At 39.0% G+C, this 22,988-nt stretch overlaps 2 protein-coding genes across 3 annotated transcripts; one reads left to right on the plus strand and one right to left on the minus strand.

Annotated features, from left to right (window-relative positions):
- Positions 1 to 1,646: 1,646 nt before the first annotated feature.
- On the minus strand, positions 1,647 to 11,925 carry lig4 (ligase IV, DNA, ATP-dependent). The gene is made up of 2 exons (XM_010866391.4): positions 11,797 to 11,925; positions 1,647 to 4,794 (listed from the first exon to the last, which is right to left on the minus strand). The coding sequence occupies exon 2, from the start codon at positions 4,784 to 4,786 to the stop codon at positions 2,042 to 2,044; it is 2,745 nt and encodes a 914-aa protein (XP_010864693.1). The 5' UTR covers positions 4,787 to 4,794; positions 11,797 to 11,925; the 3' UTR covers positions 1,647 to 2,041.
- A 3,213-nt stretch (positions 11,926 to 15,138) lies between these two features.
- LOC105007450 (ras-related protein Rab-20-like) lies at positions 15,139 to 19,708 on the plus strand. 2 transcript variants are annotated; one of them, XM_010866388.3, is made up of 2 exons: positions 15,139 to 15,672; positions 18,276 to 19,708. In XM_010866388.3, the coding sequence occupies exons 1-2, from the start codon at positions 15,477 to 15,479 to the stop codon at positions 18,842 to 18,844; spliced, it is 765 nt and encodes a 254-aa protein (XP_010864690.1). In that variant the 5' UTR covers positions 15,139 to 15,476; the 3' UTR covers positions 18,845 to 19,708. The 2 variants fall into 2 exon arrangements, with proteins under 2 accessions (XP_010864690.1, XP_010864692.1); XM_010866390.4 differs by having other exon boundaries at positions 15,485 to 15,571.
- Positions 19,709 to 22,988: the final 3,280 nt, after the last annotated feature.

Below are 22,988 nucleotides of genomic sequence, written 5' to 3' on the forward strand. Positions count from 1 at the left end.
AATGCAAAATAATCTATATGTTAATTGTCCAAATTGCCACAGATTTTGTTATCATAACTACTAGAGCTGATGCCAAAAAAGTGAATATACATTCTTCAAACATAGAAATTGGCAATTTGTCCAAATTGCCTCAAAACTAAAGAATGTGAAATTACAGCAGCCCAGGACCACTACATCCGTCTGACAAAAGCCACCTAAACAGCTGATGAAACCAAAGACCAACCACAATACCAACAATATAACCAACCATTGCAGGATAGGGAATGCGCTTAGTGTGTAGTCCTTAACATGGTTTTGACCTGACTGCAGTTCGGCATTGTAACCAACTTCAGTGAGCAAATGCTCGCATTTGATGGCCTTGATATGCTTCAGAGGTTTGTCTTTTGTGTATTCATCCTAGTAATAACAGTATCAGGCTGGTAGCAGGCAACATGTCTTTTTTATATAGACAACCAGTTTGTTGATATCAATCTCATGAACACAGTGTGTAATGCTGACGGTGAGGTTAATGTGATCAATAAGGCACGGTGGGGTGTGGTTTATCGGCAATATATCATAAACCCCCAAGATTGTTCTTATAAACCGGTTACCAATGCAATTAGAGCATTAAAAAGTGATGGAAAGAAAGCACACACACATTAAGATAAGCAGTGAATTCACAGTGAAAATGTCTGGTATCAGACATTTGAACTGTCTTATAGGCAACACATTTTCCAAGATATGCAGATACATGTTCAGTGTTCAATTAGTACAAATATATTCATCCGTTCCAATAATTGCGGTAACCTGATACAGCAAAACTATAAAAACTGCTGTACATTGCAAAAAGAAAAACCAACATACTCAAATTACATTTTACAATATAATTTAATGCCATAGCAATTGTTTGAGGTCAAATCCATACCTTAGAGTCAAAGGAAAATTAAATATTACCGTCTCCAATAACTACGGAGGGCTCCATTGTTTAAAGTTTGCTGTCAAATGTTTGATCCTCAATAACTTACACTTGATTTAATCTAACCACACTGTTTACTTGGTTGAGGGGGAAAAGCCTACAAACTCATGGCCTGCGTCTCAAATTGAACCCTATTAACTACACACTGCTTTGACCATAGCCCTATGGCCCATACGGAATAGAGTGCCATTTGAGATTCAACAAGGAATGGTTGTGAAGGAAACAACAACACGTCAGTCCCATGATACTTGTGTGACCTTTTCTCGAGAGGGAACAACATCGTTGGCAAGTACCCCAGGGTGATCCTATTTTGGAGGACTCCCGTGGCTGACCCATCTCTCTGACAGATGCGTCGTTACCCTCTGGTTCCATCAATAACCCCCCATGGCTCACTGATTCACTCTACCCACTGTAGAGCCAGGCACTCTATATCCACTCCCTCAACAGCCATGGCTTCAGGAGGTGAATTTGCTAAGACAAATAAACATTATAGTTACAAATATTTTTATATATAACTTTCAGCTGTTTACAATTGTGTGATTTTTAATGTTATGGATATTGAAATGTAACTGCATTACCCATTTTGGGAAAACACATTTTCTAAAATAAATCTGTTAATCTAAGGAAAATAACAAAAGTAAATATTAAGATGTTATAAATACATAATAACAAGCAATATTAGAACATGTCCCATCATTAAAAATAATTTATTTTTGTTTCAAATCAATACGCATTAAAAAGGTTCAATTGAAAACATGAAAAATAATTATAAATTACAGTGTTTAAACATATGGCTTTATTCCTACTGCAGTCTGCACTGTTAAAAACATTAAAATATGTATATATTTTTTCTAAATAGCATTAAATATACCATTAGATAGCCTATACAGTAGGCCTACACTGAATATACCTAAAAATAGTTTCCTTATTCATTTCAAACATGTAAGAAATTGTTAGCTTTCAATGTCGAAAAGCCCTTAAAATAAAATGTTCAACTATCTAATGAATTAAAATGCAATATCAAAATGTCTCCATCATGCTAGTCTAGTGCGTTGGTTAGAAAATGCAATGGCACAGCTTCAACCATCAAACTAAGTAGTCACTGTCATTCTGCAAATACCCTGCTTTGATAGAATCTGTTACCCATGATTCCTTAACAATCTTAAACTTCTTGGTAAAAAGTCGTCTGAGGGTTCTTAAATCCAATACTCTTGTTTCCTCCACCACTATGACATGCGAGACCCCTTCCTCCAGCTTCTGCACTACTTTCCCGCCGTGGAAACGAAGTTCCAGAGCTCGCATGTCCAGACATGTGTTTGGGATAAGGCTATTCACTTCTCCAATGTCGGCATACATGTCCAGGTAGAACCTTAAATGTCTGAACATGCTGGTGGGGAGGTCATGCCAGCCGTAGCGCTCCTCCACCTTGGCAATGCAATGCGACATTATAGTGTCTACACTGCTAATCCGACCGAAGACTTCCTTAAGCTGCTGCACATCTGTGTCCACAAAGTAGCTGTCTCCGTAGCAATCATACTCCTTGGCAAAGTGCTCCTTAGTGGAAGGTGACATGTGGATCATGTGACTTGGCTGCCAGGGCACCACCTGCTTCCTGTCTAGACACTCCAGCAGCCAGGCAGCCCACACAACGTCATGCTGGTTGGATGATATCAGGTTCTTAACGCGCATATTCTCAATGGCAGCGATCACACAGTAGGTCTCCTGTCCTGGGTTCTGGACTACAATACCACCACACCGGGCCACAGCCTTCTCCAATTCTGTCTTGGGGTGGTCCTCACTCCCGTTCATCACGCAGAACTCCACATCCTCAAACATATCAGTCTCTTTGGTGACACCAGACAGGTCCTGGGACTTGAAGTGATCGATGACACCAGCAGCCTTCTTGGGCTTGGCAGCTGCTGGCGTCTTACGCTTCTTCTTTTCGGGCTCGTTGTCATCATTGAGGCGAAGGTGGCGTGAGAACAACTTCCCGGATGCCTTGTTGCGGAACTGTTCGAGATCAGCTAAGGACATGCACTGGTGCCATTCTTTGTCTTCACGGATTTTCTCTATCCTGGGGAAGCGCAGTGTGCAATTGGTTTTGTACATGTCACTGCTGACTATTTCAGCCGCCTTTACTTGGATGATGACCGAGTTGCATGGGTCGATGTAGACTTCAGGTCTCTCCGTCCCACACAGAATAGAAGCTGGAGGGTCATTTTTCCGATAGACTTTCCAGTATTTGGCCAGCTTCAGGCCTAAGTCGTACAGCTCTTTCATGGTGTAGCCAGAGCCAATGCGGCAAAATGTGTGGAAAACAGAGGGTTTCTCTCCGGGCTTTGGAGCTTCAGCAACAGCAACAAGGAAATGAGACATCATGCCGCCCCGCCTTCCTTTCCCCCAGTAGCCTCCAACAATTAAAAGGTCGAGCTCGTCCATCAAGCCATCAACATACTCCGGCTTGATCTTGATCCAGCCTTCACCACGCTTATCAGGTTTGTATATTGACAACGGATCCTTCACCATGATTCCCTCCTCCCTATTGTCGATGGCTTCGTTAAGGGCATTCACTACCTCTTGCATGGTTTTGGCCTCTGTTTTAGGCACAACGTGTATCCTTCCTTTTACAGGAGTAAAAACAGTTTGAAGGTGTTCATGGCGCTTTTTTAATGTGTCATTACCAAACTTTTGGTCATTAATCAGAAGCACATCAAAAACACAAAAGCATGTTTGCAGCTCAGAGTCATCAACCAGCTTCTTGATATCAAACTTGCTTCCCTTTTGCATGAAAGTGTCAGTGGTGGGGTTGTAAGCCATCATTTCCCCATCCAGGATGCAGTTGACGATGTGCGGCTTAAAGATATTGTGAATAAAAGGCGTCAGAGAGCCCTCTAGAGGTGAAGCCCCGAACTGCTGGGTGTACTCAAAGGAGTTCCTTGTGAAGTACTTGTAGACATCACCATCCTTGTGCAACTGGATGCGCTCTCCATCCAGCTTGGTCTCAATGAAGAAGGTGCTGTTGCCCATTTGCTTCTCGACCTGGCGCATATTTCCCACAGCAGCCAACATGGGTTTGAAGGCAGAAAAAAGGCCAATGGACACTTCGCTGAGAGACACAAAGGGGTCATGAAGCTGTCGGCACACTTTATTTAGATCGGTGGTGACATTATAAAGCTCGGCTGCATCTGGGTGGAACACCTGAAGCACTGTCTCTTTGCTGATCCCCAGCTTCATGTCCTTCAGGATCATGCGGATGAGCCATTTCTGCTCTAGGGCTGTGCTCTGGGTGATTAGATGAAGCAGGCTCTTCTTCACCAGGTCCTTCTGCTTACTAGCATTGTTGATTGCCACAGAGTCCAGAAAGTCATTAACATCTTTGATGGTGAGATTTCCTTGGCTTGTGCAGCGTTTCTTTAACACAAAGTAAGCCATGAGAGCAAAGTCTCCCGCCTCTCCCTGAGACGTGGTTGGGGCACGGTAATTCAACAGTTTGTTAGCCTCCGGTCCATTCTTGGGGAGACCCAAGACGTCTATGTACAGCTTGGCTAACATGCTCTCTTTAATGCCATAGGCCATACGCTCCCTTTCAAATGGGGGGACTATGAGACGCATGGCGGGGTAGAACGAGTCTGTGGCAGTAGGACTGTCTTTGTGAAGGGCGGCATGGAACTTCCTCCAGGAGTCTATGAAGTCCCGAAGAAACTTTGATTTGTCTGGGCGGAGTTTGGTCTTCTGGATCTTTTCTAATGTGGTGCACAGGTGAAGAAATGGAACTTGAGCTGCGACAGAGCTCTGGGGAGAAGCAGATTTACTTTGTGAAGCTCCCTCCATTGTGAAAGCTTTAAGAAAAAAAGAGACCAAATATTAATGAGGGATGTATTTATCCAGCTGGTCATTAAATAGTTTTAATAGAAGAAATTAATAACATTAAAACATTCATTTTTTTTCAAAAACTTTGGGTAAAATAGCTATATACCATGAACAGTGGCTCTCCAAAGAATTCAGCCCTTTGAATTTTCCAAAATGACTGGATGGATTTAAATGTGGATTTAAATCAGGAGTTTATGCACTGATCAACACAAAAAGGCCAATGAAAAATTAAATCTGCAAATTGTTCTAAATTCATTTCAAATGTAAATGAATAGATTGTTTAACATGTTTGAATGAGCTCCGGTGCAACCAACTGTCTTTAGAAGTCACATAATTAGTTTAATAATTAGTTTAATGAAATTCACGTGTGCAATTAAGGTGTTTCACATTATTTCGTAATAAATACACCTGTCTTAGGGATGTTCCATGTAGTAAAGGCAACATTTTGTAATTATTTAAGTTATTTAATGCCCTATATGACTATGCAAAATGTAGTCACAAGTAGGGTTGGGCAATAATTCAATAAATATGGTTATTGAGTTTTTTTTACAATTATTTAATGATGAAAATAGCAGTCATTGATAATGCAATATTGCTAAGAATTTATTCCGAATAAGAAAGGAGAACACTACTATAAAATATTTTTCTAAACTAAACCCATTTTCTTTCTGGATCTATTACATTTAATTTTAAGCTTAAACAGTATACACAAAAGGCAAGAAAAGTAGTCAGGGAGGCAACCAATAGGCCTATGGCAACACTTAAAGAGTTACAGTCAACCCCACATCCAGTCTCAGCTACAGTTTGTCAAAGTAGAATAAGATTCAACGGTCTAATGAGACCAAAATAGAGTCTTTTGGGCTCATTGTTTGGCAAGCCTTGCACATCACATTATCCTGAAAACACCATCCCTACTGCGAGCCATGCTGGCAGCACCATTAGGCTATGGGGATGATTCTCTGTGTCTGAGCCTGGAAAGCTTGCAAAGATAGAGGTCAAAATGGATGCAGCAAAATACAGAGTAATGCTTTCTTCTGGGATTCTGCAAGAGACCTGGGACTTGGGAGAAGTCATCTTTGCATAAAACCAAAAAGGTCAAAGTCCTGGAGGAGCAAAGTCAAAGCCCAGACATCAATCCAGTTGAGAATGTGGAAAAACGGATGTTCACCAAAAGTCCCAAACCAACTTCATGGAAGTTGAGCAATTTAGCAAAAAATTATGGAAGAATTGAATGTGTCCAATGTACAAAGCTGGTAGGGACTAATCCAAAAAGACTGGTTGTAATTGCTGCCAAAGGGCCCTTCCAGAGACAGCTGTATTTAAAATGAAATCATGTGAAACACCTAATTGCACACGTGGACTCGATTCAACTTATTCGCTGACTTCTAAAGACAACTGGCTGCACCATGGCTCATTTAGGTGTTTCATAGCATATGTGGTGAATACTTACGCAATCAATATTTATCAGTTTTGTTTTTGTAATTAATTAATTTAACTATTTGCAGATTTGATTTCTAACTTTCATATCTTGAACCTGTTTTGTATGTTCAGGGGCAAAAATTATTTCAAGTGGTAACACAACAAAGTGTGGAAAAGTCCAAGGGAATTTTAGAGAGCCACTGTAAAAAGCATACATAATGTTCTTTGTATTCAAACCCCTGATCAATTCTCTCAATACAAGTGGTGACATTTTGTTGCGTTTTATATTTATTTTATAATAAAGTATTATAATTGACATGGTATTATTTTGAAATATATTTAAGAGACATTTCCTTGTTTTTATAGGATTCATCCTCCTACAACAGGATAATGACCCAAAGCACAGCACCAAACAATGCAAGAACTATTTAGGGAAAAAGCAGTCAGCTGGAATTCTGTCTATAACAGAGGGACCAACATAAGCCACATTTTCAACAAAAAGTACCTGTAACTTTGAGTCCCAGGAACTGCAATTCAAGGAACTAAAGGGTTCCCTAGGCCCATTGCTGTGTGCGTTTCCACTGCGGTCTAAAGACCCGCGAAGATTGGGCTAATTAGTCCGCTGACGTATGCATCATACGCTATACAAAGCGACAGACCGGCATCTTTATTATGTATGCAACACTACGGCAACCAGGGAGATTCAAGTTGTGTTGATCATGATTTATTGGTTTGCAAATGTGGTCATTGAGTCAACGGTGGAAGAGACGAGCAGTAGCAGCAAAGCAGATTCAAAATCCCCGAAATGCTAGTGGAATACAAATAAGGTTAAACAAATGTTACGAGTTATCGCAGAGACTGACCATAAAAAGGATCGTCATTGCACTGTGGAAACCTGCAACCAACTCAGTACAGGAGCATTTCTCATTTGGAGTCGGCATTACTACGGCGTGTCATTTGTACACAATTTCTGCAAACGTTGAGATTTAATAAATATTTCTGCAGTGAGCAAGACAGTGTGTGGAAGTTCTTCGGTTTTCAGATTTACACAAACAGCCACTATACACACGTATTTGGTTCAACAACTATTTAATCTGCAAAAATGTAGGTGCAAAATACAAGGAGTACTGTAAACCAGCAGCAATCTGGGTAGTATTATTGAACATTTAGATATGGCAGTAACATAAGTAAACCAGTAGCAATTGGTAGTATTATTGAATATTATACATGAGTGTAATTTGCTTATGAATGGTGGTATAGCACACTCCAACTACATAGTGAGAATCATAAAAATATAGCAAGAAGATAAAGCAATAATAAACATAACACTGTACGTGGTTAATACACATAGCACAGTTTCTTCCGCCAGAGACTCGAGGAATGCCAAGTCTCGGGTCCTTTTCGCTCTTTAGGCGGCACTCCTCAGCATGGCTCTTTCCTCAGTATAGCAGCTGCATACACTGATCCTGCTGCTACTGTCCTCACTGCAGGACGGTCCGGTTAGCGTCGTCCATGTCCCTCAGTGCGTCAAGGAAGTCTGTGTCACTTTTCCTCTTTCCTAGGAAGAAAAATAAACACAAACACACCACAATAAATGAATAATACACAAGCACAGTTGGAAAAGCCAACAGCAGTTTTGAAAAATATATTGTACTGACTAATAATTTGTTCAAGTTGTTAATGTTTAGTGATTATTATGTCCATACAAATGTTAACTATCATGTCATTAATTATCATTTCTGAAATTCCAGTGGAAATACTACAATTTTCAGCTAGTTGGTTAGCGCCGTGGCTAAAAAATACGACCCCTATTATCAGCAGCCTTACTATTTTGTCCAATAACGTTTCATTTCCTCTTTATTTGTGTTACAAATGCCTGATCAGTTTCAATTACGTGTTTACTAGAACGTTTTAGCTACCCATCATGCCTTCTGGTGAAGAAGGGGAAAAAAGTCAGAACACTGATAACAGCCTACGTGGTGATGTCTGGTCTGTCACGCAAGTCGGCACAATTTCACAATTTGCAACTAAAATGTCCATACATTAAATGTGTAGTATTTAATCTCCATACATTACTGAAAATAGGGAGTAGGCCATAATAGGGGACGTTAGCTAAGCTAACATCATTGATGTTCCTGTAGTTAACGTTGGTTTTTGTCTAGAACAATAGCATGACAATAACATGTAGTACACAAATATCCTGACTTTTCCTAAACGTTATAGCATTTAACATGAATCATGTAAAACATTGTGATTTACCTTAAACCGACTGGTTATCCAGTTTCTGTCTTCCACCATGGCTTCCAACAACGCAGCAGCCGAGTCAATCGTTGCCGCAGTGCCATAGAAGGCCGACCAGTGACCCAACAACGCATGTAGACGGTCAAACTATTTGCTCCATCGGTCAGAACCGCTTCTGTTATTGTGATCCTCGATCTTCTTGTAATCTTGTTTTCATTTTTAAGCTTCTCCCGGCACTGTTTCCCGGTGTGAATAATGTTCCGCTCACCTAACTTGTAGGATATTTTCGTGTACACCTTATTACGAATCGAATTGTCAGTCCATCTGTCGCATTTCCTCTCCATAATATGTTCTTACATTTCTTTGTAAGCAAAATAAACTCATTTAATAACGGCCGTAAATTTACCCCGCTGAAGACATTTAAAAATGTCGGTTGAAAACATCTGCGAGTAAACTCTACTACTATTGGACCAATCAGAAATGTTCAGTATTGCAAACCCCACCCAAAAAGATCCGGTATTCTGGGAGAGTCCTACCTCCCGAGCAGGGACTGTTTAGGGGGTAAAATGCAGTTCCTGATTCTAGACCCGGGTTCCTGCGGTGGAAACGCAGCGAGTTCCTGGAAAAGTTCCTAATTCCTGGGTATAGTTCCTGCGGTGGAAACGCGGCTATAGTCATCGGATCTCAACAACCACAATGCCAAAGGTCTGCAAGGCTGTAATTTATGCAAATGGCAGAAGTTTAAGGTACACAATTTAAAACCATTTAAAATGTACAAATATTATTTCTAACCTTCTTAGTGACTATATTTCCTATTCATTTCCCTATGTTTCCAATTCAAACTAATTTAATGTATTTTTTTTATTGGAAAATAAGGACATTTGTAGCTGTAGTGGGGTAGTGTATATTTATTGTATTAAAACAAATTGAGTTTGGAGGAATTGGCATGTGCTGTAACAGATACACTTCAGGAATTCCTTCTGCTGACATTTTCTGTACTTTACATTAATAATAAATACAAGTGAGCTGTTCCAGTGGCAGCCATACATGCCTTAGCCCAGCGGTACTAAAATCTTACACTACGATGTTCAGAGCATTCTGGATCTGTTCTACCTCATTATTATTTAGAAAAGTTGTTTTTAAAACCCACAACTGACATTTATCACATAAAATGTTGGCCTATATGGAATATACCCAAATTGATTGGGATTACCCAATTTTGTATTTTTGCTCTGACAGGACACACATTTTTTCCATGTAGACATTTTTTTTTCATAAAGTTGTATTAAAACTCTTATCATGACCTAAATTTATAGTTATTGTAGCAATGTCATTCACGAATGCAGTGCAATCTTCAGCCTCGCTAGCAGTTGCTCAATTTATATGACTATTCCAAGTAGTAAATTAGTAGATATTAGTAAGCCAGTTACTGGCTAATAAGATGTTAAAATGGCCAGTGGCAAAAGCCATATATTTTATAGATGCTATTTGTGGTGGAGGTAAACATAATACGAAACATTGGTCCGTTTAAAACAATGCTTAATGGCGTCTAGCGAAATATTCAGACTTGGCGTGATGTTAATGCGTGACAAAGAGGGGTCTAATGTCGAGATGCTATATCGACACTCCACAGATGTAGAGCTTTGTGGTGTAGCAGGTAAAGACACACACCCTCATGTGGGAGACCTGGGTTCAAATCCAGTGAGGGAACAACATTTGTCACTTTTAATTGCGAGCTGGCTGAACTACGTTTGCCTGATTCCTTTTCTGGTTTACACCGTATATAGCATATATAGCTTAATGTTTTGGGTGACAGTACATACCCTAATCTGATGTTCTTTTCACCAGTCATCTGTCTCACACTCTTTCTTTAAATAAATCTGGAATTCTAGGCTACTAAAATACACTTTAAACTATTTAAAAAAAAAATAATGCAGATATGTATTTTGAGGTTATCACATTTAAATGAAATAATTTAACATGCTTGGGTGTAAAACCAAACTAGGATGCACTTGTCTCAGTGATGTCAGGACCCGTGTGGTCCTGTATGCAAGGTTGCCAGATTTAATTGACTGTAAACTGATATTCTCCAGCAGACTCCAGAAAAACAAGCCCATTAAAAATAGCCCAATTGCATAGGAAACACACCACCTGGCAAAACTGTCAGTATGGAAAAAGTTTCCTCCTACCATCAAATTAGCTGCAGTGTTTCACAGGTATTTTATATGTGAGCACAAAATCATGTTTTACCACACAGAGGCGCTGTTAGATTTTGGGAAGGCTGTCGCCTATGAGTTTTGAATGCAGGAAAAACCCTGGATAATGCTGCACTAGCGCTAACTCGACCCTGCTCTCCCTGAGTGAGAGAGTTGCACACGAAGCAATACAATCCAACAATTACTTGCGATTTATGAACTTAGAAACATTTATTATATTGGCCGTTATTCCCCTTTAATAAAACCAAGTTGTTTGATGCTTTAAGGTACTCTGGGGTTAAATAATAAGTAACAAATAAGTAACAAAAGAGGAGTACCCACAAGATACCTGAAATATAAAAACATGTTCCTGACCTGACACCAGCTGCTGATCATCTCAGATTCAGCCACTTTAACCAATTTGTCCTGATGTTACTGAATGCATACTACCATGTTGTAACTATTTGAGAAGTGAAATCCAAGTACAAATGGATAACTATTGTTTAACTTGCACAACAGCAAAGCGCATCAATTAACAACACACACTGGAAACCTTTATTTCAGAACCAAAAACAGCGACTGATATACACCACAAGAAAATGTGGAAAACAAATCCATACCACAACTGCCAGAAAAGTTGCGAATGGTGTGCTACAGAGACATACATTTTAGCATAAAATAGCGCTCACATTTGACATGTGGAAAAAATTAATGCAGATAAATGAAGGGGGATGTTTGATATTGGTAGGCCCAACACACATTGCAAATTCAGAAAGGCCATTTGTTAGAAAATAGTACCTCATTTTTGTTAGTGTTGCACCATTATTCTTACATACATAATATTACATAATATAACCACATTTTCAGTAGCACATTACACCATCTACATGCACTCAGCAATCGACTGGTATAGGCAGATGTCAGACAGAAGTCACATGGTCAAGAAATGTTTATCTACCAACCACTTACTAACCAAACAATTGACTAGTCGACATGTTGTGCAATGCTGTGTTATGCAGGTGGGCTATGCAGTTGAACTCTGACTGTTAGCTAGAATACAAAGTAGCTCACGTCAATCTCTGTATAATAGGTTAAACAAATAATGTATCCAATTACCTGATTACTCCTTCCTGGTCTCAAAACAAAAATATAGCAGTTGTCGACTATAATACGTCAACTGTTGTTGGTAGCGTTTAAAAAAACGTCCAGGTCCACAAAGCGGAACCTGTCCGCCAAGTAAAACATTCCGTCTGAAACAAGACTATGGACGTCATTGGTCCTAGAGTAAAACAATGTTTTTATTTGGCAGTAGGGGTGTCAGACACAAATAGGAAACTGTAAATCCACAGACAGAGATAACTGCAGGAATAGCTCAAATGATTTGTTTGAGCAGTGCAAATGGTTAAATTGGTCCACCAATTTAGATACATTTGATTAAATAAAATGTTTTGATCAATGTCTATTTTGTTTAATATGTATAATATTAATTGATTCTAATAAAATACATGGTTAATACTTCTGGTTAATACTTCTGATTTGATATTTAGCTATGTTGCATGTGAAATGTCAGTACTGTGTGAAATGGAAGAAATGGAAAAAGAAAAGGAAGGCATAGACAGCATACATGAAGTACAATTTCAGGGGTTAGAAGTGTAGCCACTATAGCGAAAGTACCCAAAAGAGACTGCCTGATATTGAAGGACAAAAACTAACATGTAACAGAGTGATGGCTAGAGGGAAGTGTTGTGTCGCAGACTTCAGACTAAAATACAACCAAGCACAAAATAAGCACTTTATTTGGACACTACAGCTCTGGAAAAAATTGAGAGACCACTCCTATTTTTTCTTAAATCAGCATCTCTACATTTATGGCAGCCATTCCATTCCAGTGTCTGTTATATTCCAACACAGGTAAACCTAATTTTACTTAATGATGTACTGATTAGGTGATTACCTGAACCAAATCTAATTTAAAGAGGAAAAGTATAAAAACCACTGCTGTGGTCATCACTATCCTCTTGCAATAGGACCAGCTGGATGGCAAAAACAGTGCAAGTAGTACCTCTAAGGTAATTGAAAAAAACTAAAACATATTCAGCATGATAAAAGAGTTGAAAAGAAAAAGCTTTGAGTGAAGAAAAGAAGGGTTCAATTCTGGCTTTACTGGCAGAGGGATACAGTGAGCGTCAGGTTGCTTCAATCCTGAAAATGTCAAAGATGGCGGTTCATAAGAACAAGGTGAAGCAACAGTCATTGGGGACAACAAAGCTACAGACTGGCAGAGGACAAAAATGACTGTCAACTGACCCAGATGACCGTCAACTAATTTGAATGTCACTCAACAACCGTAAGATGACATCAAGTGACCTACAAAAAGAATGGCAAACAGCAGCTGGGGTGAAATGCACAGCAAGCGTGGTTGGAAACAGACTAATAGGGGCAGGGCTGAAGTCATGCAAAGATAGAAAAAAGCTCTTCATCAATGAGAAGCAAAGAAGAGCCAGGCTGAAGTTTGCAAAAGATCGGACCGTAGAGGAATGGAGTAAGGTCATTTTCTATGACGAGTCAAATTTTCAGCTTTGCCCAACACCTGGTAATTTAATGGTTAGACGGAGACCTGGAGAGGCCTACAAGCCACAGTGTCTCGCACCCACTGTGAAATTTGATGGAGGATCGGTGATGATCTGGGGATACTTCTGCAAATCTTGTGAAAATTTATGGCAAGATGAATGCAGCCTGTTATCAGAAAATACTGGCAGACAATTAGCATTCTTCTGCATGAAAGCTGTGCATGGGATGCTTTTGTACTTTCCATCACGACAATGACCCTAAGCACAAGGCCAAGTTGACCCTCCAGTGGTTACAGAAGAAAAAGGTGAAGGTTCTGGAGTGGCCATCACAGTCTCCTGACCTTAATATCATTGAGCCACTCTGGGGAGATCTCAAACATGCGGTTCATGCAAGACGACCACTGAGGAGACTTTTCATGACCTGGAGGCATTTTGCCAAGAGGAATGGGCAGCTATACCACCTGCACAAATTTGGGACCTCATAGACAACTATTACAAAAGACAGCACGCTGTCATTGATGCTAAAGGGGGCAATACACAGTATTAAGAAATAAGGGTATGCAGACTTTTGAACAGGGGTCGGTTCATTTTTTTCTTTCTTGCCATGTTTTGTTTTATGATTGTGCCATTCTGCTATGACCTACAGTTGAATGTGAATCCCATAAGAACTAAAAGACATGTGTTTTGCCTGCAAACTTGTGTTTTCTTTACAAATGGTACATATATTACCAATTCTCCAAGGGTATGCAAACTTTTGAGCACAACTGTATACATAAATGCCTTCAAATAAAATCCCAGAATCTATTCTTTAACATAATTGTTTGAGTTCCAATTAAAACTATTGAAGTACAATATAGAGCCAAAAGAAGAAAAAAATGCCTAACTGTCCTAAACACGCATTGTTTACTGCACTGTATTTCCCATGTCAGCACACAGGCAGCGCCATAAACGTGATAGCTGTTTTAAGGTGCAACATTTTCTTTTTGAGCAGAGTACTGTAATTTATTAGCACACTCTTAATTTTCTGGAAATTTCATTGCAGCTCATTTATCCCATTACTATTTAAACTACATTGCTACCTTGTGATTCCAAATGTTGAAACATACAAACATCTCTGTGGTGAACCATGAACTGAAAAGATTTTGAACCATATGAGAAAACATGTCGCTGCAAAAAAAAAATTGTAGTATATATACTGTTGTTTTTTAATCAAATATTTATTTAATGGTTCAATAAAGAAAATGTCATACGTACACTACCAGTCAAAAGTTTTAGAAAAACCTAAATGTTTCCAGTTTTTATTTAAATTTAAGCAGTTCAGGTTTCAGTATCCTGAAATGTTACAACGGTAAGTGTTAAACTGCTATCAACAGGTATATTTCAGATTATAAAAAAGTCCCTTTCGGGGAACGAGTAATTGATCAACAACTTACAGTGGATCTGCAGTGGTGTTAGTAAATTAAGCCTTGAAAGTAGATGCTAACAATTCCTACAGTTGTTCAAACAGTTGATTACTTACTCTGTCTGTATAAAAACACTGTTGAAACAGACTGTGTTACTATACCCTCTCAAGCATTATTTGGATAGTATTGTACTGCATGAAGTAGTATATTGAGAATAAGTTAATTAACAAAGGAAGACAGACAGACCATTATAACCCTTAAAGGTGTAGATCTTTCCTTTTGAGAAATTGCAAAGAAAGTCAAGGTGTCGGTGAGTAAATTGTCCTGCACCACCAAAGGCACTTGGAAACTGAAGAAATCTCTGACAGGAAGTGGTCTGGCAGACTCAAAGCAAGAACAGAAACAAAACGATCTACTTTGTCTCCAGTCGTTTATGTTATATGTTTTAATTTCAAAGTTAATTTAGAGTGGGTAAGCATCTCTTGCAATAAATCGAATATCTCAGTAAAAACAATATTCTTCCACTCGAGGATTCTATCAAACTCTATGGTCGAGCTGTACCACGAGACTCCGTGGATGTATTATTGAGTGATCTCTGAATATTGGCATTGAGCAAGCGGTGTCACAATTCTATTGATGTAGCCACGAGTGATGCAAAGTCCTATGCATTCATTCGCTTTACACATGTTTTATGCATGTCAAAACCGAAGGCCACCGGACAGATTTTGAACAGCAGTGAAGCTTTGCTTTGACAATTTTATCAAACACGTTTTAATGAAAGTCTTTGCAGTTTGTTTGTCGCCTCTTCGTGTCCACGCATAGAATGAGAAGAACCATTCCTGAAAGGGCGAGGAGGCCTGACGTTAAGCTGGTTATATTAGGGGACATGAATGTTGGAAAGACTTCTCTGCTACACAGGTACATGGATAAAAAGTTTAACAATACCATAAGTACTGTCGGCGGTGCGTTCTACTTGAAACAGTGGGGACCGTACAACATATCAATTTGGGACACTGCAGGTTGGTATTTTTTGTATTGTTTTATTCCAGATACAATAGCAGGCAATGGCAATAATTGCATCTAATTGTCATTACCCATCTAGGCTAAACATTTGAAAGCCTACATATAACATGACTGTTATGTACAACATATAGGGTTCCAGGTTTTTTTATTTGGCGACTTATTTTTAAAGCTGCCACAGTTGAGTTCTTCTCATAGTTTTTATTGATAAAGCAGCTTGAAAGGTTGACACAGTTCAATTTCAAACTTGCTATTGTTCTTTTGCACGCTACTCATCTCAGAGCATTTAAGCAAGAAATTAATTTCCAAACGTTTAGACTACATTCAAGTTTTTTTCAGGATCAGAAAGGTGGCGGATGTGGTCAGGGGCATGCAAGGGGAGTGGCGATAGGTGACGCCAGCCATTCACTCCTTAAAATTTAGGAACTGTAGTGACCGGTTCAATCTTGCTAATGTTTAAGAAAATGTCTTGAAATTTTACACATGTTCTATGAGTTGATATAATTATTTGTATTTTAAAGCAACATTTCTTCAATTCAGAAGTAATTTCCAATGGTGCTGAGATCAATAGAACTTCCAACACCATGGTTCAGCATTTTAGAATGTAATTGTCCTTGTAAAAAAGTGTTTCTGACAATAGCTCATCATCAGAATAGCTTTTCACATTGTTTTGGATATTTTATATGTATTTATATCCTATGGTATCATTTTAGTCATTTAGCAGATGTTCCTATCCAGAGCAATGTGTTCGTAAATGGATGGATGAGTTAATTTCAAGGATGGGCCAATTCATCATTAACATTTGCTGATTAAAACAGCTTTAATGTCATATGGAATTTTGATGTGTAAAATATGGAATGGATGGGATTGATTTATTACATAACCTGATTAGCTGTCAATGCGTAACCAGAGTATAGCCTAACCATACAGTAAGTCCGAAATAGAATGCTACCTTATCACCTAGAAAAAAGTCTAGTGGAGAGTAGGGTAATATGTGCCCATAGATATGTTGACGCAGCCCCTGTATCTAGACAACCATACACAACAGTTTTAACATCAGGTATAATGATTGTTAAAAGCATATTTATCCAGGCCAAAAAATAAACATTATACATGTTTGTGGATTGCTACTGTATAAAAACATATGCACTGTTTTTTAATTTGTTTAGGACTACTACTCATCCTACTATTCTTCCTACTCGTAGTACTTGACCTATTCATTATACCCCTCCTGCTACTACTACTTCTCCTCTTACTGCTTTTCCTACACCTACTGGTCCTCCTCCTATTACTCCTCCTATTACGCCAATACTTTACTACTACTACTGGTCCTACTACTTCAGTCCCTTCTGCTTTTAAAACTACTGCTACTCCCCTGACTACTGCTTCAAGTACTCCACACTCAACTACTACTCATACTGCTACTCCTACTATTATTCTGCTTAGTTTTGGTCCTACTGCTCCTCCTGCTATTACTCTTACTGCAACTCCTCCTACTCTTCATTCTTCTACACCTCCAACTCTGTGTCATCCTCCTACTATTACTTCTGCGTTTCTTTGTCCTACTACTCTGACTACATCCCAGTTCTCCTCCAACTCCTCTTATAATTGTCATCATAATTATTATTTTTTAGCATGCTATTTTTCCCACACCTTTTCAGCTAAAACAGTAGTCTGATAAAGTTGCTTGTGTTTTCTTTGCTATCTTTTCTGCCTTTCAAAATGTTTAACTTTGAATGCCTTTTTGTGAAGATTTCTTGACACCTTACAATTTGTTACATTCTTAAGCTCCCAGTGTGACATCATCAGCTCTAACACTGTTCACAAAGTTATTTCTCCTCCTACTCCTCCACTTCTTACTTCTACTCATACTTTCACTGCTCCTACTCATAGTCATCCTCCTACACCTACTTCTCTTACTCCTAATTCCGCTCCTCCTACTCCCACTCCTATTCTACTCCTCCTATCATTCCTACTTCTCCTACTACTCCTTATTTCTCTTACTCCTATACCTACTCTACTCCTCCGGCTACTACTTCTACTCCTCCTACTCATTCTACTCCTGATACGCCTTGTACAGCTACTCCTATTACTCCTCTTACTGTTCCTCCTACTTGTATTCCTACTCCTTCTCCTGTTACTTCTTTGACGAAAGTCTTGTATATTATTAATTGTAACTATAATACATTTTAATGCATGAAATACTTTAAGTTGAAAAAAAAAATGCTTAGTACTTTACAGAGTAATCCAGTCTTGTTCTGCATACAGAGCTCAACTGATAACCTCTTGTCTTAAATGACCAACGTCAGGAAACCCTTCTTATCAATCCATTCGATTACCCAATCACTTATTTCAGAGAATAGAATACCATCGGCAGTATTAATGTGTTGGTTTATGCCTGTTTTTACTCTATTGTAAAGCAGTCCAGTGTAAACGGGTTTATCGACTCCTCCAATGGAGGTGGCTTTCTTGGTGCCGTCGGTAGCTTATGGGTCTTTAGATCAGAAGGTTAAGGATTTCCAGATGACCTTGGACAGTTTAAATTCTCACTTGTTTCTCTGCAGCGTCTCACCTTTCAAACATGTTTTGTTTTCACTTCCAGGTCGGGAACAGTTCCACGGACTGGGTTCCATGTACTGTCGGGGTGCAACTGCTGTCATCCTTACCTACGACGTGACCAACCGCCAGAGTCTGGCCGAGCTGGAGGAGCGCTTTCTGTCCCTCACCGACACAGCCAATCACGACTGCATCTATGCGGTGGTGGGCAACAAGGCTGACCTTACTGACCCCCTCGCTGACAGAGAAAACTATGAGGGAGTCTGCCCAGTCCACAAACCCAATTACGCCTGCCAGCTCATCCCTTCAGGCTCACCCACCTTGTTCTCCCCCGGGGCTGAACGAGAGGTTCAGAAGGAGGATGCTGTGGCATTGTACCAGCGTATCCTCCGCTACAAAGCAGTCGATGAGCATTTGAGCCCACCGGCAGAGAGGATGTGCTTTGAAACAAGTGCCAAAACTGGTGCTAACGTGGACACACTGTTTGAGACGCTGTTCGACATGGTTCTGCCCTCCATCCTGAGGAAGAGGTCGGAGAGCAAAGCCTCATCCACCATAGACTTGGAAGACTATGGGCCAGTGACCAGCAAGCAAATCAAGGGAGGCTGCTGCTAGACAAGGTGAAGTTGGTACAAGATTCTTATCCTGGGTCGGTTTTGCAATTCACCTTGGAGTCAGCTGAACAGGACAATGAATCTGTTTGGGCGTGGGGTTTGTTTTGAATGATAATGCACACATGAAGCTACACGCTCACACACTGACCACACAAATGTATGTGCACCAGTGCTGTTTGTACTTGATCACAAGGGATTTGTCATTAAGGGAACTTGACTGTTCATAGTTAAAAGTTTAGATTTCATTCATTCTCATGTTTTTGAATCTGTCTGTATCTTAAGGTAATTTGAGTTGGATAATGATGCCACTTGTTTGAGCTGTTTGTCCCGGAGAGAAATTAATTTACACTACTTTTGTGCGATTTTTAATCAATTGTGTATTTTTTTCAATTTTCCTTAATGTGACCATTTTATCTCAGTGATGCTTCTTCAATATATGAACTTTCTGTGAATAAATTTCCTCTCATAAATAGGAATACATAGTTTATCATGCACAAATCAAGGATTAACATTGTTTTTGGAGTACCAAATTTGTGTTGTCTTCCTTGATGTTCACAAGGAGCCCAGAATGATCCAGTATGTGGCCACTGGGTTAAAAGAACCCCATTTCACTGAGGATATCATACTTGGGCTTGCCACCACAATGCCCAAGGAGGATTTACTGCAAAGACAGTGGCTAAGAAGATGTCAATCTATTGTCTTTAATTTACACCAGTGTAATTCAAACAATATTTTGGCCAGAAACATTTCACAACCCCATCTCACCTGAAATATATTTATACAACATTGTGATTTTAACATTGATAACCTTCAGTTTCATGTATTTGTCTTCTTAAAAGAAACCAATAAATACTTTTAACAACAATTTTCTGTAAAATGCTGGTATTGTCTCATGCAAAGCTGCACTTCTAAACTTTGTTTGAACTATAATACTTTTGGGAATCCCAAAAGTTGGTCCTGACCCCAGGTTTGAGTACCACTGATTTAAACTAAACGTTCAACGTCTGCATATAAGCTTCTCAAAAGCAATGCTCTCTGAACTGTTATATTACAAGGTATGTGTGCTAATAACACAGTAAGCAGTTGGGGTTAACAGTGTCTGGGTCAGAATGACAGGGTTCTTCACCATGTCGGTTTGGGGTTTAGAAACACATTAACCACACAAGCCTACCCCACAAACCCATCTAGTTATTCTTAGAACATTCAGATTAAGGACATTTTTTGTCTTGTTTCAGCCACTCAACTTTCCCCATAAAAGTTCAGCCTTATTTTTTTATAAGGTTTGCTTGGCCACGTTTCTAAATCTCTGAGTTTTAGTATCTTTGAGCAAAACTAAAACTAAACTAAGCTTCCTACCTACATTTCTTTACAGGCCAAAGACAAGGATGGACTGGGACAATTATGAGAAATCCTCTTATCATTGCTCCAGCTCTTTCACTTTCCACTGGAAAATTTCCAGGTTAATGTTTAAAGCATTTTGGTTTGGGAAGCATGTTTGATTTTGGAAGCATGTATTTTTGTACAATTAATGTCCCTTTACTCACAGATACTACAGAAGTTCACATTAATCATAAGGATCTCATCGGCTCGCCTTCCTGATTAAGTTTCATCTCTGGGACCGGGTGACCCAACTTATTCTTACGGATATTCTTTTGCATATGTTTTATATGGCATGTTTCCGATATATAAAAATGTAGTGATTCAATCCCTGAACATGTGGCCTAGAGTGGTCCAGCAGACTAAGCTACTGCATTTGGTGTACATGTACTGCTGAAGCATGGGTTCCATGCCTGAGTGGAGAAGCAGCTGCTGCTTACACACAAAAGCCGGTTGTGGCTGTTGTTAAACAGCTTGAATTAGTCTCAAAAAATCATATGAAGCTAATCTTTAATTGTGTAAATTGTTTAAAATAAAAATAATGTTGTCCTCAAGAAATAATTATTTGATTCAAAAACATGCATGCCAGAATTTGTTATAGCCTTTTTGATAATATTCTGTACCAATCATTCTGGGCACTGTACATTGATATTTACACTGAGTGCATTGGTGAGTGAGTGCGTGTATGAGTTCAATGTTTTCCAGTCAAGTAATTTACTGTGAAAAAACTTATTTGGACAGTGACACATTTCTTTGGCCCCATACTCTAGCATTTTGGATTTAATTTATAGTCAGTTTTTCATCCATAACAGATGAACAATTTAGAAATTACAGCAAATATGTAGTCCCTACTTTAGATGGCCAAAATAATACATAGTTTATCAGGCTTTAAAACAATTTGTTATTAAGCAGATGTTTGTTTGCAGTGCTACCAAAGTCTAGTCTTGATTTTAGGTTTTACCTTTGCAATTTAAGTCTGTTGCTGGAGTATAACAAAATAAAAACCAAATAAGTGTCAATGATAACTGGCCATCATGGCTGATTTATCAGATTAAATCATTCTGAGACATAGCCAAAAAAATTGGTGTGCCAAGTGTTTGGAAGATGAAAGACAGCACTGGAGAGCTCAGCAATGGCAAACAACCAAGTTCACCATGAAAGACCTCTAAAATTGCTGAAAAAACAATGCTTACAATAATAAAGCAAAAACTCTGCCAGATAGAAACACTATCTAGGAGTTTACAGAAATATAAAGCCGAACTGCAAGAGGCTATAATGTAAAGAGCAAAAACTGGATGGCCTGAAAATAGTTTAAGTCTTCAGAGTTTTGCATAGGGTCTTGTGGACGATTGAGAAAAATATTAACATGCACCTGAGTGATGGGAATTGACCTTATCTGGGAATTGAAGCTCTTTCAAAAATAGAGTTTGACACCTCTGCTCCATGGTGTCCCATGTGTTTGAAGTCAGTAAAATAAGGGTTGAAAATTGTTTATGTTGAAAATGTTCTTCTGATGTTTTAAAGCTAAGTGGTGATTTACGGACAATTGCAGTGATTCAATCAAACTTTTTGTAATTTATTTGTTGCCACTAGATGGCAGTGACAGTTTATAATTACTGACGTTATCACATCTCTCTATTTGGTGTTGGTGAGGGCATGGGCAGTGCCATCGAGGCCACCTCCAATTTCAGCATAATTAACTCTCTGCTCTTGCTACCAGGTTATTGTGAGTTTTTTAGTTTTAATTTCCCCCCTCAAAGATTTCAGTTTGTTTTTCAACTGAATTGTTCACGTTATAGGTCACATTAAAGGTGGAAAGGGTTCTGACATGATTTATCTTTGTCTCATTCTTTTACATCACAAGAACCTGGCATTTTAACAGGGGTGTGTAGACTTTTTATATCCATTGTAAAGTTTAAATGTGTGCTTGCTATGTGATCCATCTAATACATGGAATGTCTGGGGAAGTTTCAAAACCACTGATTTTGATTATGCTGTATGTTGGCTGAAATTACACAATATACAGGTGCTGATCATAAAATTAGAATATCATCAAAAAGTTGATTTATTTCAGTAATTCCATTCAAAAAGTGAAACTTGTATATTATATTCATTCATTACACACAGACTGATATATTTAAAATGTTTATTTATTTTAAGTGTGATGATTATAACTGACAACTAATGAAAATCCCAAATTCAGTATCTCAGAAAATTTGAATATTACTTAAGACCAATACAACTGAAAAGTATGAACATGAAAAGTATGAGCATGTTCAGCACTCAATACTTAGTTGGGGCTCCTTTTGCCTGCACTGTGTGCAGGTGCCAAGTCCTGTTGAAAAATGAAATCTGCATCTCCATAAAGTTGGTCAGCAGCAGGAAGCATGAAGTGCTCTAAAACTTCCTGGTAGATGGCTGCGTTGACCTTGGACCTCAGAAAACACAGTGGACCAACACCAGCAGATGACATGGCACCCCAAACCATCACTGACTGTGGAAACTTTACACTGGACTTCAAGCAACGTGGATTCTGTGCCTCTCCTCTCTTCCTCCAGACTCTGGGACCTTGATTTCCAAAGAAAATGCAAAATTTACTTTCATCAGAGAACATAACTCAGCAGCAGTCCAGTCCTTTTTGTCTTTAGCCCGCTGTGTCTTGTTCAAGAGTGGCTTGACACAAGGAATGCGAAAGCTGAAACCCATGTCTTGCATACATTTGTGCGTGGTGGTTCTTGAAGCACTGACTCCAGCTGCAGTCCACTGTT

The sequence above is a fragment of the Esox lucius genome, chromosome 22 (genome assembly GCF_011004845.1).
Source record: "Esox lucius isolate fEsoLuc1 chromosome 22, fEsoLuc1.pri, whole genome shotgun sequence".
NCBI lineage: Eukaryota > Metazoa > Chordata > Actinopteri > Esociformes > Esocidae > Esox > Esox lucius.